The sequence below is a fragment of the Danio rerio genome, chromosome 14, assembly GCF_049306965.1.
Source record: "Danio rerio strain Tuebingen ecotype United States chromosome 14, GRCz12tu, whole genome shotgun sequence".
Taxonomy (NCBI): Eukaryota; Metazoa; Chordata; class Actinopteri; order Cypriniformes; family Danionidae; genus Danio; species Danio rerio.
Genome location: NC_133189.1, coordinates 36,322,501 through 36,339,415, shown reverse-complemented (window position 1 = coordinate 36,339,415; position 16,915 = coordinate 36,322,501). Strand labels below are relative to the sequence as shown.

The following is a 16,915-nucleotide window of genomic DNA, read 5'->3' as shown; positions in this document are numbered from 1 at the left end:
CGCTTTCTGGAAAACAGTCATATGACATGTTGAGTGGGAGCGTAATTTACCTCTGTGCGTTCTTGGTGGTCCTAACAGGAAACCGAACCACAGTGAACTGATTGTGAGTGTTAAAGCTGGTAGCCGCCTTCTTGTTTTTCACCACACATTGCGGTGGAGGTGTTATCTCACAGAAAAGTGGAATGTTTGATGGTTTTTGAGTTGCATATCAACTACTTCTACCCAAATCCCACTCATACAACTCTGATTGTATTAGAACGGGTGTTAATGGTGCTCTTCTACTTAAGAAACGCATGTAAAATCTTCAGTTTTTCGAAATGATCTGAATTAATGTTCACCTTTCACTGATCTGTCCATCATATTTCTGTCAGGCTCTTCTTTTATTCTCATACACATCTTCATTCTCTCTCCATTTTCTGCTTCTTTAGAGGATGTCTTATATCCTGAAGGTAAGCGTAGATTATGTGAGTTTTTGTGTGTGTGCGTGTGTGTGTGTCCGTGTGCTTGGCTAGCACTGGTGTTACACGTTTAATCCAAGCTTTTCTGTTTCATTCTGTGATAAGGCATTTCCTGTGTCTTTTTGTTTGACTTGTAATCTCATCCTCCTCTGTCTTCGATGATCTTTGCTTAAGTTGCGTTTGAGAACTTTGCTATGTTGCTATCTATTCATTAGGAGGAAGGGAGTTCCCATGCAACATCATCTACTGAAACATCCTGCTTCTCAAACTTCATACATCGATATGTCTGCAAAACCCACCAACCCTTTTCCTGCATGAAATAAACTCTTGGTAGAACTTCTGAATAAGTCACGCATGTGCATACATTATAGGAAAAATATGAATTTGATTAAATTAATTGCATGAAATTACCTTTAGAAGTCAATGTACAACTTTTGTTTTATTTCTAATTTAATAAATGATGAGACACTAGAAATCAAAAGCTGCTGAGGCCTGAAGTGTTCAATTAATATACACTGTCCAGCTCTTTCAAAAATCAAGAACAGTTATTCTGAAGCAGCTTTTTACTCATTTCATGCTGCTTTCGCTTGACAAGCGTGGTAAGAGGCTCTCAGAAACATGCTTTCCGTTTGTTGCTACTCTATGTTTCAGTTGCTCTGATTGGTGAGAAGAGCCAACAAGGTGATTGATCAGATACTAAAAGACTTTTTGAAGATGTACTTTATTATTACTAAAGCACAGTCTTAAAAGTCGTGTTGGTGTGGATTGGAGATAACATTTTTGTTCTCTGCATCAAATCAAATAACTTCATATGCGTAAAAAGCAAATTAAATACATTGCTCTTTAAATGTTTCAGAAGACCTTTCTGTAAATTATGTCAATGCTTGGGTAAAATAATGTTTACTCAGTATTCAGCTATGAACACAAAATCAAGGCCACAGATTCTAAAGACAGATGTACCACAAGACAAAATACTGTACCATGCAGCAAAAGCACTGGAAGATGGGCAATATAAAAAACATTAAATATTCTACATTAACTTTTACCAATAAAAAAAGAAAAGGAATTTTTATTTTTTTAATGGTGAATCTTAAATTGGCTCCTTGCAGGCTGCAATATCCCAAAAGCTTCAAATCAGTGTCTAGTTAATGGAGTTTCATTTGTTGCAGTCCCTAAATCAACCAGTAATCTATTTGAAATAAATGCAAGCATTGAATCAGATGGGTTGCTGTTTGTTACGCCCCATGTCGCCCGGAGGATGAAAAGGGCTAAACAAACAATTAAGACAACTCAATATTTTAAAAATTCCCCTGAGACGTTAGCTGCTATGGATCAACACAGACAATGGACTTAACAAAAAGTGGTTTGCTTTATTTACAGTAAAGGTGAAGGAAAAAAAAAATTTTAATCACCCAAAGCATATTTACAACTGTGTACAATAAATGAAAAACAATCAAACAAATCAACTGAAACAAACCTGATTCAGAGAAGCTAAACAAGCGGTGTCAAATGAAAGAAAATAACAAATTAAACTAAACCCTCCGACTCCTCTAAATAAGTAAAGAGAAATATGAATATAGAAAAAAACATCTTCGGCATCACCCCTTACTAAACTGTACTCACTGGACAAACATACAAAGAGAAGCACCTGTTTCTGATTTAATGGATTAACATAGAATCAACTACGTGTGTGTAAAAATGCAAGTCATGTGACGTACTTCACTTTTACTTCCCTTTTAGTTGATTTAAGCAGATTTAGTATGGATGTTCTGAACAGTTGTATGACTCAAAAAACACTTTGATAAAAAAACACTAAGTAAATTAGCGTTGAAGTTTTTTTAAATTATTATTTCAGAATTTAGTTACAAATATTAAATGTAGCTGTTTTTATTAGTATATTAATTCTTTTATTTGTTTATTTATTTATTTTTGCTCCCATAATGATTGAAACCTCTATCAAGCAGTAATATGTCAGGAGTTCAATCCAGCTCTGAACATTTCAGGCATTTGATCACAGAGCTGTTGAAAATGTGCCACTCATATAATCATATAATGCGGAAATTGTTACTAAATATATAGATAGAAGAGTTGAAGCGCTAGGGAGAGATTGTTTCATATTGGAAAAACATAACAGCACCTTTAAATTGGTTCTATATTTGGTTGATAGTCTAATAACCTACAGCGATGCTCCAGGGAGAAAGCAAACAACAGGGAGAGCGAATTGTCTTGTAGACTATCTCCAGTAATTCTGAAGGGATTAAGGGTTAGAAAACATCAATTTAACCATGTCTATAAATATGGACTTAAGCCCCATGTTTTTTCCCTCTTTTTTTCAAAGTCAAGTCAATGAAAAGCCTTCTTAGCAACAGGTCCAGGGGGTGTTTTGGCAGAAGTTAGATAATAATCTTTATACCTGTACAATAAACAAGTGAAATCCACTTTGTTAAGGGAATGACGTCATTTCTTGAGTGATTTGTAACCCTGAATTTATGTTGTCTACCGGTAAGCTAAATTTAGATGAGCAATAGAATCAGAATCTGACATGGTTGCTCAGACAATGGCACAATGACTCATAATGTCAAGTTAGGGCGCTGTATAAAGCCTCTGCTTATGTCACCATAAGTATTATTATTTTCCAACTGCACTGTATGTGTCTTTGCTTTGTGTCCGGGAACTTTGAGGGTCACATTTACCATAATGGCAGTTTCCTTTTCAAACTTGAACATAGAGGTATTTTCAAAAACCTGCTGTTAGGTGTTGTTTTCTATGCTAAATATTTGTCTTTAGAGAGTTAGTCGAGCTCTAAGCACTTTGTTGATATTTCTTCATAACAAACGTCTGGATGCATCATGCGCATCTGTTTGCTAATATTTGCTACTTTCACTTTTGTTCATATTGATTCTAATAACCTTACACTTTCATTTTGTGAATGAGTAACTCCCTAGGAATAGATATTTTTGTGCTATTTGTGTGCTTATTCTCGGTAATTACTTTCAGTTTGAGGTCACATGTGAACTGTTAAACGTGAACTGAAATGTCACTTACAGTTCAGAACTGCTATACAAATAAATCAAACTTTTTTAGCTAAAAGCTTTCTTATTGGTTTTAAAGGGGTGATCCAGAGTGTATTTTTAAGGCTTGATTGTGTTTATGAGATGCAAAGCAATGTGTGCTCATGCTTCATTTGTAAAAAAAAAATCAAGTAATTGTTTCATATATCTTACTTTGATTATATACAGCTACTCGGCTAACATGAAAACGACTGTCATATTTCCTAGTTCCTCTGAAAGGCCCGTCCTCAAGAGGCTCTGGTTGGTCATCTAACATAATGTGCTGTGATTCGCTGATTGGCTCCACGTCACCAGAAAAAGCGTCAATATTATGCGCTGTGCCTCTGCTGTGTAAACACTGTCAGACAGAGTAGCTGATAGCCGTATCAGTTTAAGCCTGAATCAGACAGAAAATAACACAGAGGACACAACACAGCTCAACCTCATGCCTGCTCTCTAAAATGAAATCTTGACAAGTGTCTTTCACATATATTCAGAATAAGCATCTGTAAGTAAAATGAAATGTTCACATATCTATTGCGAGTTCTTTATTTGTGATGTAGAATGAAGGGAAAGCGTCCGCATAGAGAGAAGAAAGTCTGAAGACTGGGTGTTTACAGCAGTTTGATGGATAAATATGAATTTGTAGCTAAGTTAAAACCGCATTTTCTGTTGTTTACGTCATTGCTACAACATTTTGTTACTGCTAGAAACTGTGCATGTTATAGATAATTTTTAACAAAAAAAAATTACTTACAGGTTGTTACTCGCAAATTACTCATGTAATATTACTCTATTATGGTTGGAGCGGCTCCTTATTTGAGATATTTTTAGCCGAATCCAGCACCGAACTGGGGGAGATTCTGGAATCTGTTCTTTGTCAAATGCTAGTCCTATATATTTTTTTATAATTCTCTGGAACATAATTAAAATTAAACTGTAAGCACTTGTCTCTTTGTGCTGTGTCCTTTGGAACCCCAATAACAGAAACAGAAGAAGTTCTGTGGCATTTGGACGGCATTTTAGCTTTGTCTGCTATAACATTACAGTGACTCTGGCCACGCCCCTTCACTGCGCGGGGTTTATGCGAATGCTGAATGCATGTAACCTGGAGCGTTTGTGATCTCACTAACCCGGATGTATCTTTTTGTAGTCCCCAAACTTTATTCGTTGTCGGCTTTGCTAAGCTAACTCTGTAAAAACCAATGTCTCCCTTTGCATCAAACTTTGAGCGTATTACATTCAGAGTTGTTGTTTATGTTCACACAGCTGTATTTAAAATATGATATCACAGTGGACCACCCCTTTAGTTATGTTAGCACAGCATCTAATGATGTCAAATTTTTACTTTATTTCTATGGATGAGTAATACATACGTTATTAATTCATTAGTTATTTACTTTCAGTGACACATCACAAATTAAACATAAACTGAAACATTAGGAATGATAATTGAATTTTACAACCTTGAAGCAACTGTTCACCTAAAAACTACAATTCTGTCATTTACTTTTTCTTCGCTGGTTCCAAAACTGTTTGATCTTTTTTTACTTTTAAATACAAAAGAGGATATTCTAAAGAAAGCTGTATATGTATTACATAAAAAAACTATATGTGTTTGCCATAAATTTACCAATAAAAATAAGGTAGAAACTATAATATATTTTTCTTAATGGTACAGTAAACTACAGTATCATTAATTATAGTATTATACACCAGTGTTTTTAAGTACTAACACTCTACATCAAACCTTTGTTACACAGACAACAACACAACCATGATGAGACTCTTATAAAGAAACAAAGCTCATACAGATGTTACCACTAAACTAAAACTAAACTATTAAAAATAAACATGCGGGACTTAAATTTACGTCCTGTGGAAAAAATTATTTTTTATTATCAGTTGGTCAATTTATTTTTATGCTTTTGATGAAGTAGCATTTAACTTAAGAACCCATTTAACCATGCGCCGGACCATTTCTCAGTGTTTTGCTGGTAATGTCTTGAAACAAATAATTATTTAGGCCTTTTTAATTATTCATTTATTATTTATGTACAATACTTAAGACATAAAATGAGATAGTAAAATGTAAATGAAAACGTAAATGAAAAAGCCTATTTATTAGCTGTCTTAGTACCATCACTTTAAAATAACAAACACTGTACATGTCTCTGTATTTAGGCTAGAACACTGATTGTATTATTTATTTAGGCCCACTTATTTGTGTATGTATGTATTTTTGTATTTTCATTTTAGTTGTCTTTTAGGCCTATTTTTTTCATTTTACTTTCCAAAATGAATCCTCATTTCACTAAGCAAGTTTACAATAATAATAAAGTTTAACAAATGTTTAATGATTAATGAAGGAATTGTAATGCTTTTTTTGTTATTTCATCTTCATTTACAAGTTAGCAGGGTATTTACAGCTACTCTATATTTCTGTTTGTTCTCTTTGTGCCCCCTGGTGGCATAGTCGCAAACTGTGGTTATTCCTAAAAACACGTTCTTAATCTTTTAGTGCTGCGGCAGTGCCACTAGCGGCAGTAATGGCCCTTTTAAACTGTCACCAACTGTATAAATGAACTTTTCCCTGGAGCATAGAAACACACTAATGTGCTCAGTGTCATTCACACAACTACTAAACACCATGATGATAACACGCATAAAATCAACTTAATCATCAATAATCAACATTAGACATGACACAACCCTAATATACATAACTGATGAGAAAAAACTAAAAAAAGCTGCAGTAATGTCAACAAAAGGCATAAATAATGAAGTGTCATGCAATTTATGATTATTATCCATATTAAATTATGTTATTATTAAATAATCAAAGAAACTTATTGTTATCCAGGTTATGGATTTTTACTGTAGCTTTTGAACCATTATATTTTGGAAACTGAAAAACATCGACATCCATTGTATTTTTTATACTATGGAAGTCAATGTTTCCAGGTTTCCAGCTTTCTTCAGAAAATCTTCTGTTGTGTTCAGCATAAAAAAGATACTCAAACATTTGTGGAACCACTTGAGGGTGAGTAAATGATGAGTAAATTTTATTTTGGGATGAACTATCCCTTTAGCCGTAAATGAAGTTTTGCTAAAACTATGACTAAACTGATTTGTTGTCAGTGACGGTAAATGATCATCAAGAAAATCAAATGTCACTAAGGTGGTTAACTCAAAATGCATTAAAGCTGACTTCAGCCATAGCAGATGTAAAATGTTAAACCCTAAATTAATCTGTAAAACAGTATAGTGCAGTTGGTTAAAATAACTTGATCTAATGAAGTTTTCAATCCGGAAGATTCCACATTAGGTGGTGTTAGCACTGAAAGAAAAACGTGGGTGTAACAAAGTCAACAAATGACTCAGTCTGTAATAATTAATTCCCAAACAGACAAGGGTCTCTTTGCTGCAAATTGTTTTCATTCATGAGACCCTGATAATTTGCTGCTAAATTATCCTAAATGGTGTCATAACTTATGTAAGCCAGCATTTATTGCTCTTCATTTCTTAGCATCCTCGCTCGGGATTTGAGCGTGAATGAAAGTCTGCTCGCTGCAGTGTTGTGGTTTTTTTTATTCAATGCTTAGCAGACGCCGTTACTTCATTAACACCACACTGTTTCCTCAGGACTCTAGTAAAAGCCCCAGACCCATTAAGAAGTTCCTCCCCAAGAGAAAAACCGAGAGAAAGCCATCAGACGACGAGTTCCTGCTTAGAAAAAGTAGGTTCAGTCAATAAAAAAGACAAATCTGCTTCATTTGAATTAATTTTTGATTTTTTTCCTAATCAAAACAACAAGCGGCATTGCCAACTTGTCTTTTAGCATCTGCAAACAAATAGCAATGATGTATTGTTTGTTTGTCTCGCAGGTACGGCAGCTCTAGAAGAGGACGCCCAGATACTCAAAGTGATTGAGGCCTACTGCACAGGAGCCAGTCTCCACCAGTCCACCACAGGTTTTATGTTCTGTACTGTAATTGTCATATGCGTTGTATAAGTAACTGAATATTCAATAGCATTAATTTGCTAAAAAAAAAACTGATTTGCTCACGCAGCTGTTCGTAAAGAGTGCGTCCCGCAGGTCCTGCTTCCAGAAGAAGAGAAGATTATTGTGGAGGATATCAAGAGCAATGGCCAGACCACCATTGAGGAGAAGTATGTCCAACTATTTCCATATATACTTACATAAGATGTTGCTTACCCTGCTGTTGTCTATTGGAAGGAGTGCATCAATAGAGCCGCCGTTTTAGTACAGTGTAGCGCTCCTTTGAAATTAATGTGGGACCAAGGTGTAACGAAGGACTGGCCATCTGGAGGCATAGATATGTAAACATTTATACTTATATCTATGATCAGGAGTTTTTTCCAGTGGTCAGTATGCAAATGTTTTTTTAAATTATGAAATTTATAATTTGACATCACTTTTCTACATCGAAGAATAAGTGATCGCACAGGCATTGCCAACAAAGAGTGTATGTTTGTGTGCATGAAAATGTATTATCCTCCCTCCCTGTTAAATTTGATCCAATTTATTTCCTGAAACACACCCACTCTCCCGCTTTCACTTCTAATTCTAACAGAGGGAGCGATTCATTTGTGAATGATTCCAAATTATGAACGTTATATCCATGAGTTCCAATGTGCATATCCAGACCAAATTTCTTTCTGATAAAGACATTATTAGACTTTCTGATCTAAATGGTATATAACATTTGTAATATTCAATCATTTACAGTGGACAGTTTGCACATTGAGGCGCAGGCACTGTTATGTTATGAGGCACCCATATAAGTTTCTTCAAAACTAGCTGTTACTTCACTTAGCCGACAATAATAAAAGTTTAATTAAAAGTTTCTGGCATCAGCATCTTGTTATCATATTTCATTTGCATTGTTTGCTGATTTTATTAAACAAAACTATCATAAGCCTAGCCTTTAGTGCGAGTTGGTGCTACTTTGCCTTATGATCAGTGTAGTAAGTGACTGTATTATCATCAATAACGTTACTTGTTGAGCACAAAAGTTCATAAACAAAAACTTAAAAAACAAAATCTTACCTATGAAATGTAGTGTCTTCATGTTTTGTTTTCTTTGTTTGTTCTGTACTACACCCACAAAAGTTACACAGTGCAAAAGACCAGCATCTTCAGATTAATTTTAGTCTTGACTATGTGTTGTTGATTGACTTTAATCCTGGGAGCACTGTACAATGTAATGGCGGTATTGATGCATGCTCAGGGTCCGTATTCGATATCTAGTTTATACAGTATATCTATGGATTATATCTAATCAGAATTCACATGTGCAGGAATGAGCATTGATTTTTGTAGTATTTTTACTACATTATCAATTTTCAGTGCCAGATTTATGAAACATTTTATTATTGTTTTGTAAACTATTAAAGGTATCAGATAATTGACATCATATTTACACTGTAAGTGACATGATTTGTTACTTGTTAATACAATTTTTAATGAAAATTATAACAAAATTGTTGATATTTTCCTAGAAATAGTGCAGGATCAAGGAAAATTTCTATTCATAACAGACTTTTATGTTTGCTTTCACTGAGGATGCCCTGATAGGATGATTTGACAAAAAAATATAAATATTTTAATTAGCAACAACTGGCTCATTTTTATACCATTTTGTCACTTGATCAATTATTTAAACTTTTGTCTTTAAAAAAGATCCCTGTGTTTATTACATCTTCAATTAGCCAAAAGCTAAACCAGAAACAATATATGCATATGTTTTTGCTAGTTTATTGCTACATTATTAAATCATTTTTGTTTAACTATGCTTAAATAAAATCTATTTAGTGTTCATTTTTTTGTTATAATTAGTATTTTAATTATATATTCATTATTGTATTAAATTATCCTATTTACCCACAATTTAATCAGTCTAAGAAAAAACATTTGTCTCTTTGAAGTTTTCTGACACCACTAAGCAAAGACTGAGTTCTGTATTAAAAATAACATATGGAAAACTGCTAATGATGTCACAATGACTACATTTACATGGACATCAGTAATATAAATATTTGCCTTAATCTGAATAAGACAACTTTTTTAAAAAAAAAACAACTTTTTAATAATACAGTTGCTTTTTAAATGTTTCTTTCATGATCCTGTTTTACGTGTCATAACACATAATTCGATTAACATCATTGCATCACCACACTATCCACATTTCTTCCAGAGTTTCATTTTTAGTTTGTTAACTTAAACTGCTGTTTAGTACTTGTTCATTCAAGAGCATTTTACGCATGCCCCTGTAACAAACAAGATATTGGGTGCAACTATGAAATGGAGGAAGAGTGTTGTTTTAATGAAAGAATAGTGTCAAACAGCCATATGTATATAATATATCCTGTCGCAAAATGCGGCGTAAATCCTGCATGACAGTTATAGTTTGATTAAGATGTTTACATTTCTGTATTGCACTTCAATAATGCCTCTAAAATCGGCATACTCAAATGTTTTAGTTTGATTTGTGATTATTTTGATTATGACCTTAATCAGATAAAATTAATAAAAAATGGCTGTTTACATGGTTGACTCTTAATCAGAGTATTGTCTTAATCGTATTAATACTGTATTATTGGTGTCCATGTAAACATACTTATTGACAGTTAAAGGGTTATATTAAATACTATTTCATTATCATTGTTGTGCAAATAGATTTTGTACATATTTCATTTGGTTTTGATGTGTATTTAATAATATTAACGAAAGAAAAACAGGATAAATTATATACTATCCTTTGGTTTAATTTGCTTGGTTGTTCATACCTAAAAAATGCATTGTACTGTTTTGCAGAAGTCTAGTTGATGCCGTTTATGCCTTGAAAGATGAAGTCCATGAATTAAAAAAGGTAAAATTTTGAATTATTATTTTTGTCAGCCAAAACTATAACCAGGATAGTAGGATAGTAGCATGATCATCTGGTGCTGTACATTTTGTAGGAGAATAAATGGATGAAGCAGTGTCTGGAGGAGGAACAGAAGTCTCGTAAGGAGCTGGAGCGTGTTGTCAGAAAGTTGGCCAAGCAAAAGAACGACTGTTCCTGGGATGAAGGAGGTCACTAAAGAACACTCGCCTTTTTCCCCTCGCCATTTGCATGTACGTTTTTTGTGTCACTGTGTGTCCTTGCAACAATCACATTACACTGAACGTTGCTTTTGAAAAGTCTCCATGTTGGGGGTTTTCAGCCATTTCTCATCAAAGGTTTTTTTTAAGGACAAGATGCGATGAGAATATCAAATCTGTGACTTTTTATTCTGGCTATATGGAAGAATATCACTGTGCGGTTTGTTTTCACGCTCCTGTGAAGTGGCGTTTTCAGAACAAAACAGCAGCTGTTCTCGAAGACCAAGTGAACTGCTTATTTAGGAAGTATTAGGTGATTTTTCTTCTTGTGGAGTCCTGTCCTCAACCCTTCAACTTTCTTTCTTGTTCACTCAAGCACTCCAACAAGAAACATCACATAAAAAAAGATGATGGGATTTCTTGTTTTTGAACTGAACAAATATCTGCCTCACTTTATGACTGTTACTGGTCATGGACAAGAGGAATCTGAAGACATGAACAGCATTCCAACTCAAGCCGCTATTGCACAAGTAAATAGATGACCGTAGACTTCACCGTATCCATAAGTATTGTCCTGTTTCTGCTTTTATAATGTGAAAACGGTAGCGTGAGAGCTTTTAGGTCACAAGTGAACAAGATTTAGGTGTGCGATTTGGTCCTGATATAGATATGAGATGCCCTACTTGCCATCTTGAACTGCGATTGCTTTATCCTGTCACGGTGTGTTTTCATGAAACCGCTTTTGACTAAACATTTAGTTTTAGTTAAAAAAAAGTTTAGCCCAATTCTTTCTTTTTTTTTTTGTTTTGCAATTCAATGTGCAAGTTTAACGTTGTTATCAACCGTAAACTATTTAAAAACAATGACTCCACTCACATCCATATTACGTGTTTAGTCTGTATGGATGAACCAAACATGCACTGACAGACTACAGCACTGTTTTTACATTTGTAAAATGTTGCTTTACAAAGTGACATGTTGATCTAATAGCCTGGCATGCAGAATCTATTTTTATTTTTAATCTATTTTTAATCTAAATTTTATTTTATTATTTTGGATTTCAAATTTTAGATTTGCAAAAACTTTTAATATAAATTTATGATAAAGAAAGGTGAATTACCAACCAACTCAAAAGTGATGGATTGCCTAAACCAAATAATTGTATCATTGCGTCTGAAAATGTCAACTACTCAGTAGGTGCCGCATTTGAATTTAAACGTACAACTCAGCTGTTAGAAAAGTACGTCCTATACAGTATGAATGTCATTAGTATGAATTGAACTCGGACATACTACTGCACATCCACCATTTTGTCATCATCACGTGTCCTACCAGTGCCAGTTGCATCGCTTCACTCCCATTCATGAAATCTGTCGCGGTACATCATGGGATAGCGTAGCATCTATCTGATGCGCGCTTTGGCGGTTGATTCTGCTGTGGCGACCCCAGATTATTAAAGGTACTAAGCTGAAAAGAAAATGAATGAACGGACGGACGGACATTACTGGCGCAGCAGAGCTGTCAAGTTTCTGTTTGTTTCCAGGCATAGGCAGCAAACATTTTTCGCCCTTATATTTTCTTTGCAAAATTAACACTGTAGGTTTGGAAATAAAACCCCATAACAGTACTTCAGCTTTAGATTCAACATATTCACAACTTGTTTCCCAGACAGTCACTTCATTCTAAAACATTACAGCAGCGAGGGGGCGAGGCTGAGAGCTATGGGAATGGAATGAGGCCGGCACTTGAGTGAGAAAGAGAAGCACCTGTGGCACACACTGGCCTTGAGTCCCGCAGAGGAGCTCTGCATTACAAGAGGAAGAGTGACGACAGAGGAGGATGAGAGAGGACCAGGCCTGGACGTATTTACGTTGTGTTTGTTTTCAGTTCAACGGCAGTCTCCATGAGGAGCTGCTCTCTGCATGTTTTTTTCTCTTTAATAAATTATTTAAATTTCGTCGGTTCTCTTCCTCCTTCCCGACAGGCTGTTTAACATCATTACATTGGCTCTTATAATCCAGAGCTCCTCTGCGGAACTTGAGGTCAGTGTGTGCCACAGGTGCTTCTCGTTCTCACTCAAGCACTGTCCTCTTTCCATTCCCACGGCTCTCAGCCTCGCCCCCTCACCACAATTACATTTACATGCTTTTGATAATCATCACTTGTGTATCAGGGACATAGCTATTAGAAGAAGTTAAGTTTATAATGCTATACTAATACGATTGATTGATAATATAATGTATGTATATCATATATATACTTGTATATCATAGATGCTATGACAGAAAGAACCCTATAAATGCTTTTTTCTTAAATAATAATATAACAAAAATACACGAGGAGATGCCAACCTCCATTTTTCAGAGGCTTGAAACTGCTTCGTATTTATTTTAAACCAAAAATGATCAAGTATGAATGCAAATTTGGTACTAAGAGCCCTTTTAAAGGGTGTACATGGAATCATAAGGTACTTCAGGCACTGATATCACTCATCATATAATATTATAATGAGAAACAAATGCGGTTGTAACCCAATTAAATGATTTGTTTTTGCTCTCCTGGAGGTGTGCAGTGCAATGCATTCTTCAATCATTCTCAGTCTGCCATAGTCATGTGTGGCAATGCGTGGTACGGCTTACCTTTTTGAAGTTGCCAGATTGACTGTAACAAGTTGCCTTTCCTTACCTTTTATTACCGATCATAACCGTGACTAATGCTTTCAATCGCTGTGAATTGAAGAGACGATCTCCATCTTTATGCGATAGAGAAATGCATGCAGAAAGCTGAGAAGGCTTTTTATTTTGCTTTTTAAATCCACCAGCAGTCACTTCCGGAGCATTGCTGTGGCACTTCAATGCAATATATGACTGTTTGGTTACGATTGCTGTGCGTTCATTCAAGAGCCAGATTTTCTCTTGGAAGGAGTATACTGTATAATATATTCTTCCGATTAGGCAATAAGATGTGCTCCGAGGTGCACAGATGTAATGCTGTTACTGTGGTACTGTGTGTAAAGTTGTTTCATGTTTGTGTGCGTGTTTGTTTTCCAGCAATTAACCTTGCATGCCATGTGTTACACATAGCCTTAAATATTATTTTCAAGTGTTAACCCTGATTGTATTCTTGTTGTTGTTACAAAAACTCCAGATCTGTCTATAATCTGGAAATCAGCAGAGATAAATGTGATATTTCTGCTCTGGTCTTGAGATTGAAGTGAGCAGTATGTAAATATGCATTGTTTTAATATGGAGATGTGCTATTTCCTAATGGTGGCTATGAAAGAAAGTCGAGTTTGTCCTCCAAATGTTGTCAGGAAATGATTAATAGCACTTTCACGTGATCATAATGAGAGCTGAAGAACGTCCATGTCAGTTTCCTCTCTTTAAAAAGTGCCCATGTCTGCAGAGCGCAAGATTTTTATTTTTTTGCGGAGCTGATCTATGCAATATAAATGCTAAAATATATATATATGTGATATGTTTTCTTCCCTAGTGCTTGTTTTTGTTTCGTCCTCATTTCAATAAGGAACTGTTTTAATAAAAATAACATCATGTTAATTAGCTGTATGTTTGGTTTTATTTGGATTGGAGGAAATTCCAGCTTGTGTGGAGGTCTGTGTGCGTAGTGTGATGGGGGGTTTTTATTCACTTATTCAGGCGTGAAGCTGCAGGCTGGATTGAGCGCTGTAGGCTGATGACTTCCTGTAAGCAAAGGCTATGAAACAAATGCGACTTAAAACTCAGTTTCCATGGAGGAGGATGGAATGCTGTAAAATAGGCACAGTGGTATGACAGGTTCGTGGTCTTCTTTTTAAAAATTGAAGTTAAAAACAGAATCGGTGCTCTTTCTCTCCAAACTCTACCTACACATTAGTTTCCAAGAGCTTAGAGTATGCCCTCTCTCAACTAACACGTGCAGATCAGAACATGTTGGAAATGTTGATGATAATAATTAACCCAGTAGTTGGTTTTGTGTCTTGTTTGGTGCTTACTGTATTGACAGGTTATAAAAATGAAAACTTTTAAGAATAATGTGTATGTATTTATAGCAATTATAATAATACATTGTGTTTGTGTAGATGGATAGGTAGACTGATTATTAAAATAAAAATATACATATAAAAATATGTATTTAGGTATACATATGCATGTATTTATAGCAATTATAAGAATATCTATCTGTCTGTCTGTCTGTCTGTCTGTCTGTCTGTCTGTCTGTTTATCTATCTATATCTATCTTGCTGTCCATCCGTCCATCTGTCCATATCTGCCCTAAGCAATTCCAGCCATGAGGCCCAACAGTCCTAAAATGCTACTTTTATTTCATTTTTATTTATTTAGCTTTTATTTTTTTTAAATCACTCAAACTTCTTTTCTACATTTTATCTTAATGCATTATCTACATTTTAAATGATTAGTTTTCATGAAATGAATTCACAACTGAAAATGATACATGTTTTTTAAATATATAAATTTGACCGCTGGGCTGCTTCATTATTAGGACATTATTAGAATTTATTATTAGAATTTGTACAGATGTAACAATAAGATTCATAATATTAATACATCACATTACATTATTATAATAATATTACATTCTATTTGATACAAAATATTATTAAATTATCTAATAATTTTGTTTCGCACCATACAAAATATGATAGAAAACAACATTACATATAGTTGATAGATGTAATTTATACTTCTAGATAGTTATTATAGGCCCCCTGATTTCCTAGGGCCCTTAGCAGCCGCTTACCTCACTTATTGGTGAAATCCACCACTGCATCCATATGTACCATCTATCTGTCTATACATTTAACTATCTATCCATCCATCCGTCTACCCATAAACTATCTATCCATCTATCTGTGTCTGTCTGTCTGCCCATATATCTGTCTGTTTATTTATACCAGGGGTCACCAATTTCGGCCCTGGAGCTCCGGTGCCCTGCAGGGTTTAGCTCCAACTTGCCTCAACACACCTGCCTGAGTGTTTCGAGTATACCCTGTAAGACCTTGATTAGCTTGTTCAGGTGTGTTTGATTAGGGTTGGAGCTAAAATCTGCAGGACACCGGACCTCCAGGAACAAGTTTGGTGATCCCTGATATATACCGTCTATCTATCCATCCATTTATATATGCTATTTGTCTTTCCATCCATCCATCTATCTATCAATCTGTCTGTCTATCTATTTGTCTGTCTGTCTGTCTGTCTGTCTACCTGTCCATCCATCTGTTCATCCATCTATCTGTCTGTCCGTCTATTTACATGCTTCAGTTTGTTATAATTTTCCATGCATGCCCGCACATACATTACATTGCTGTTTTAAAAAGAAAAATGAATTTATAAGCTATAATCAAATTTAATTATGTCAAGCATATGCCTGAATAAATACCTTTATTTTCAGTTCAATAATTTATTATTATTATTATCATTATGTAAAAAAGAACAAGCTGTAAAAAGTCCAATTAAGCAATAAATAGTTTGATACAAACACTACCACTGATAGCTTATTAAAATAAAATATTAAAAATAAATATGTATTTAGCTATGCATATACATGCAATTATAGCAGTTATAAGAATATTTATCTGTATATCTATCTATCTATCTATCTATCTATCTATCTATCTATCTATCTATCAATCTATCTGCATCATTTTTCTTCAGTTTAATATAATTCTCTGTGCACACACACACATACATTACATTGCTGTTTTAAAAAGAAAAATTATTTAATTATCTATAATAAAATATAATTGTCAAGCATTTGCCTGAATAAATACCTTTTATTTTCAGTTCAATAGTTTATTATTATTATCATTATATAAAAAAGAACAAACTGCTAAAGCAAATCCAAACAAGCAATAAATAGTTTGATACAAACACTGCCACTGAGTGGATTAAAAACATTCATGAAATCCTATTAGGTTGTATTTGCAATGAACAAAATAATTGAAAGCAAATTCCAGGACGTTTCCATATTCATTAATCCAGAATTTGTATTGTGGTTTGGCATGCAGGAGAACAGGAGCTTCATGTGGTGACTTTCTTTGGGTTTGATCTCATCTGGACGTCACATATACATGACTGTTTAATTATCCATGTCATTATAGTGCCTCAATCCAATCAATTCCCTGAATATCAGTATCATCCATCTCCCCTGTGACTGATTCACTTCCAAAGTCTTCATTACTATAGCTTGAATAATCCAAACCAGCAGTACTTCTTGTTTACCAGGGATCTGTCTGTTACTGTAACATAGACTTGTTGGTCTTTCTCCAGCCTAAACAC

The 16,915-nt window shown here is 34.6% G+C and overlaps 2 protein-coding genes across 13 annotated transcripts in view; one reads left to right on the top strand and one right to left on the bottom strand.

The window, feature by feature from the left end:
- The window catches only part of arhgef6 (Rac/Cdc42 guanine nucleotide exchange factor (GEF) 6), a 58,089-nt gene extending 43,913 nt beyond the window's left edge, over positions 1–14,176 (top strand). For 2 of the 11 annotated variants that reach the window (XM_073922014.1, XM_005173222.6), the window contains 5 exons: positions 7,154–7,247; positions 7,396–7,482; positions 7,582–7,681; positions 10,350–10,404; positions 10,496–14,176. In XM_073922014.1, coding sequence (XP_073778115.1) covers positions 7,154–7,247; positions 7,396–7,482; positions 7,582–7,681; positions 10,350–10,404; positions 10,496–10,618 — 459 coding nt within the window. In that variant the 3' untranslated portion in view covers positions 10,619–14,176. Of the gene's footprint in view, positions 1–428; positions 450–7,153; positions 7,248–7,395; positions 7,495–7,581; positions 7,682–10,349; positions 10,405–10,495 lie in introns of all 11 variants that reach the window. The other 9 variants (XM_073922013.1, XM_068213363.2, XR_012389810.1 and 6 more) reach the window with 8 other exon arrangements.
- A 1,852-nt stretch (positions 14,177–16,028) lies between these two features.
- cd40lg (CD40 ligand) overlaps positions 16,029–16,915 on the bottom strand; it is an 11,631-nt gene continuing 10,744 nt past the window's right edge. The window contains 2 exon segments of one of the 2 annotated variants that reach the window (NM_001144809.1): positions 16,029–16,232; positions 16,277–16,915. The exon segment at positions 16,277–16,915 is cut by the window's right edge and continues 284 nt beyond it. In NM_001144809.1, coding sequence (NP_001138281.1) covers positions 16,817–16,915 — 99 coding nt within the window. In that variant the 3' untranslated portion in view covers positions 16,029–16,232; positions 16,277–16,816. 2 annotated transcript variants of the gene reach the window in all.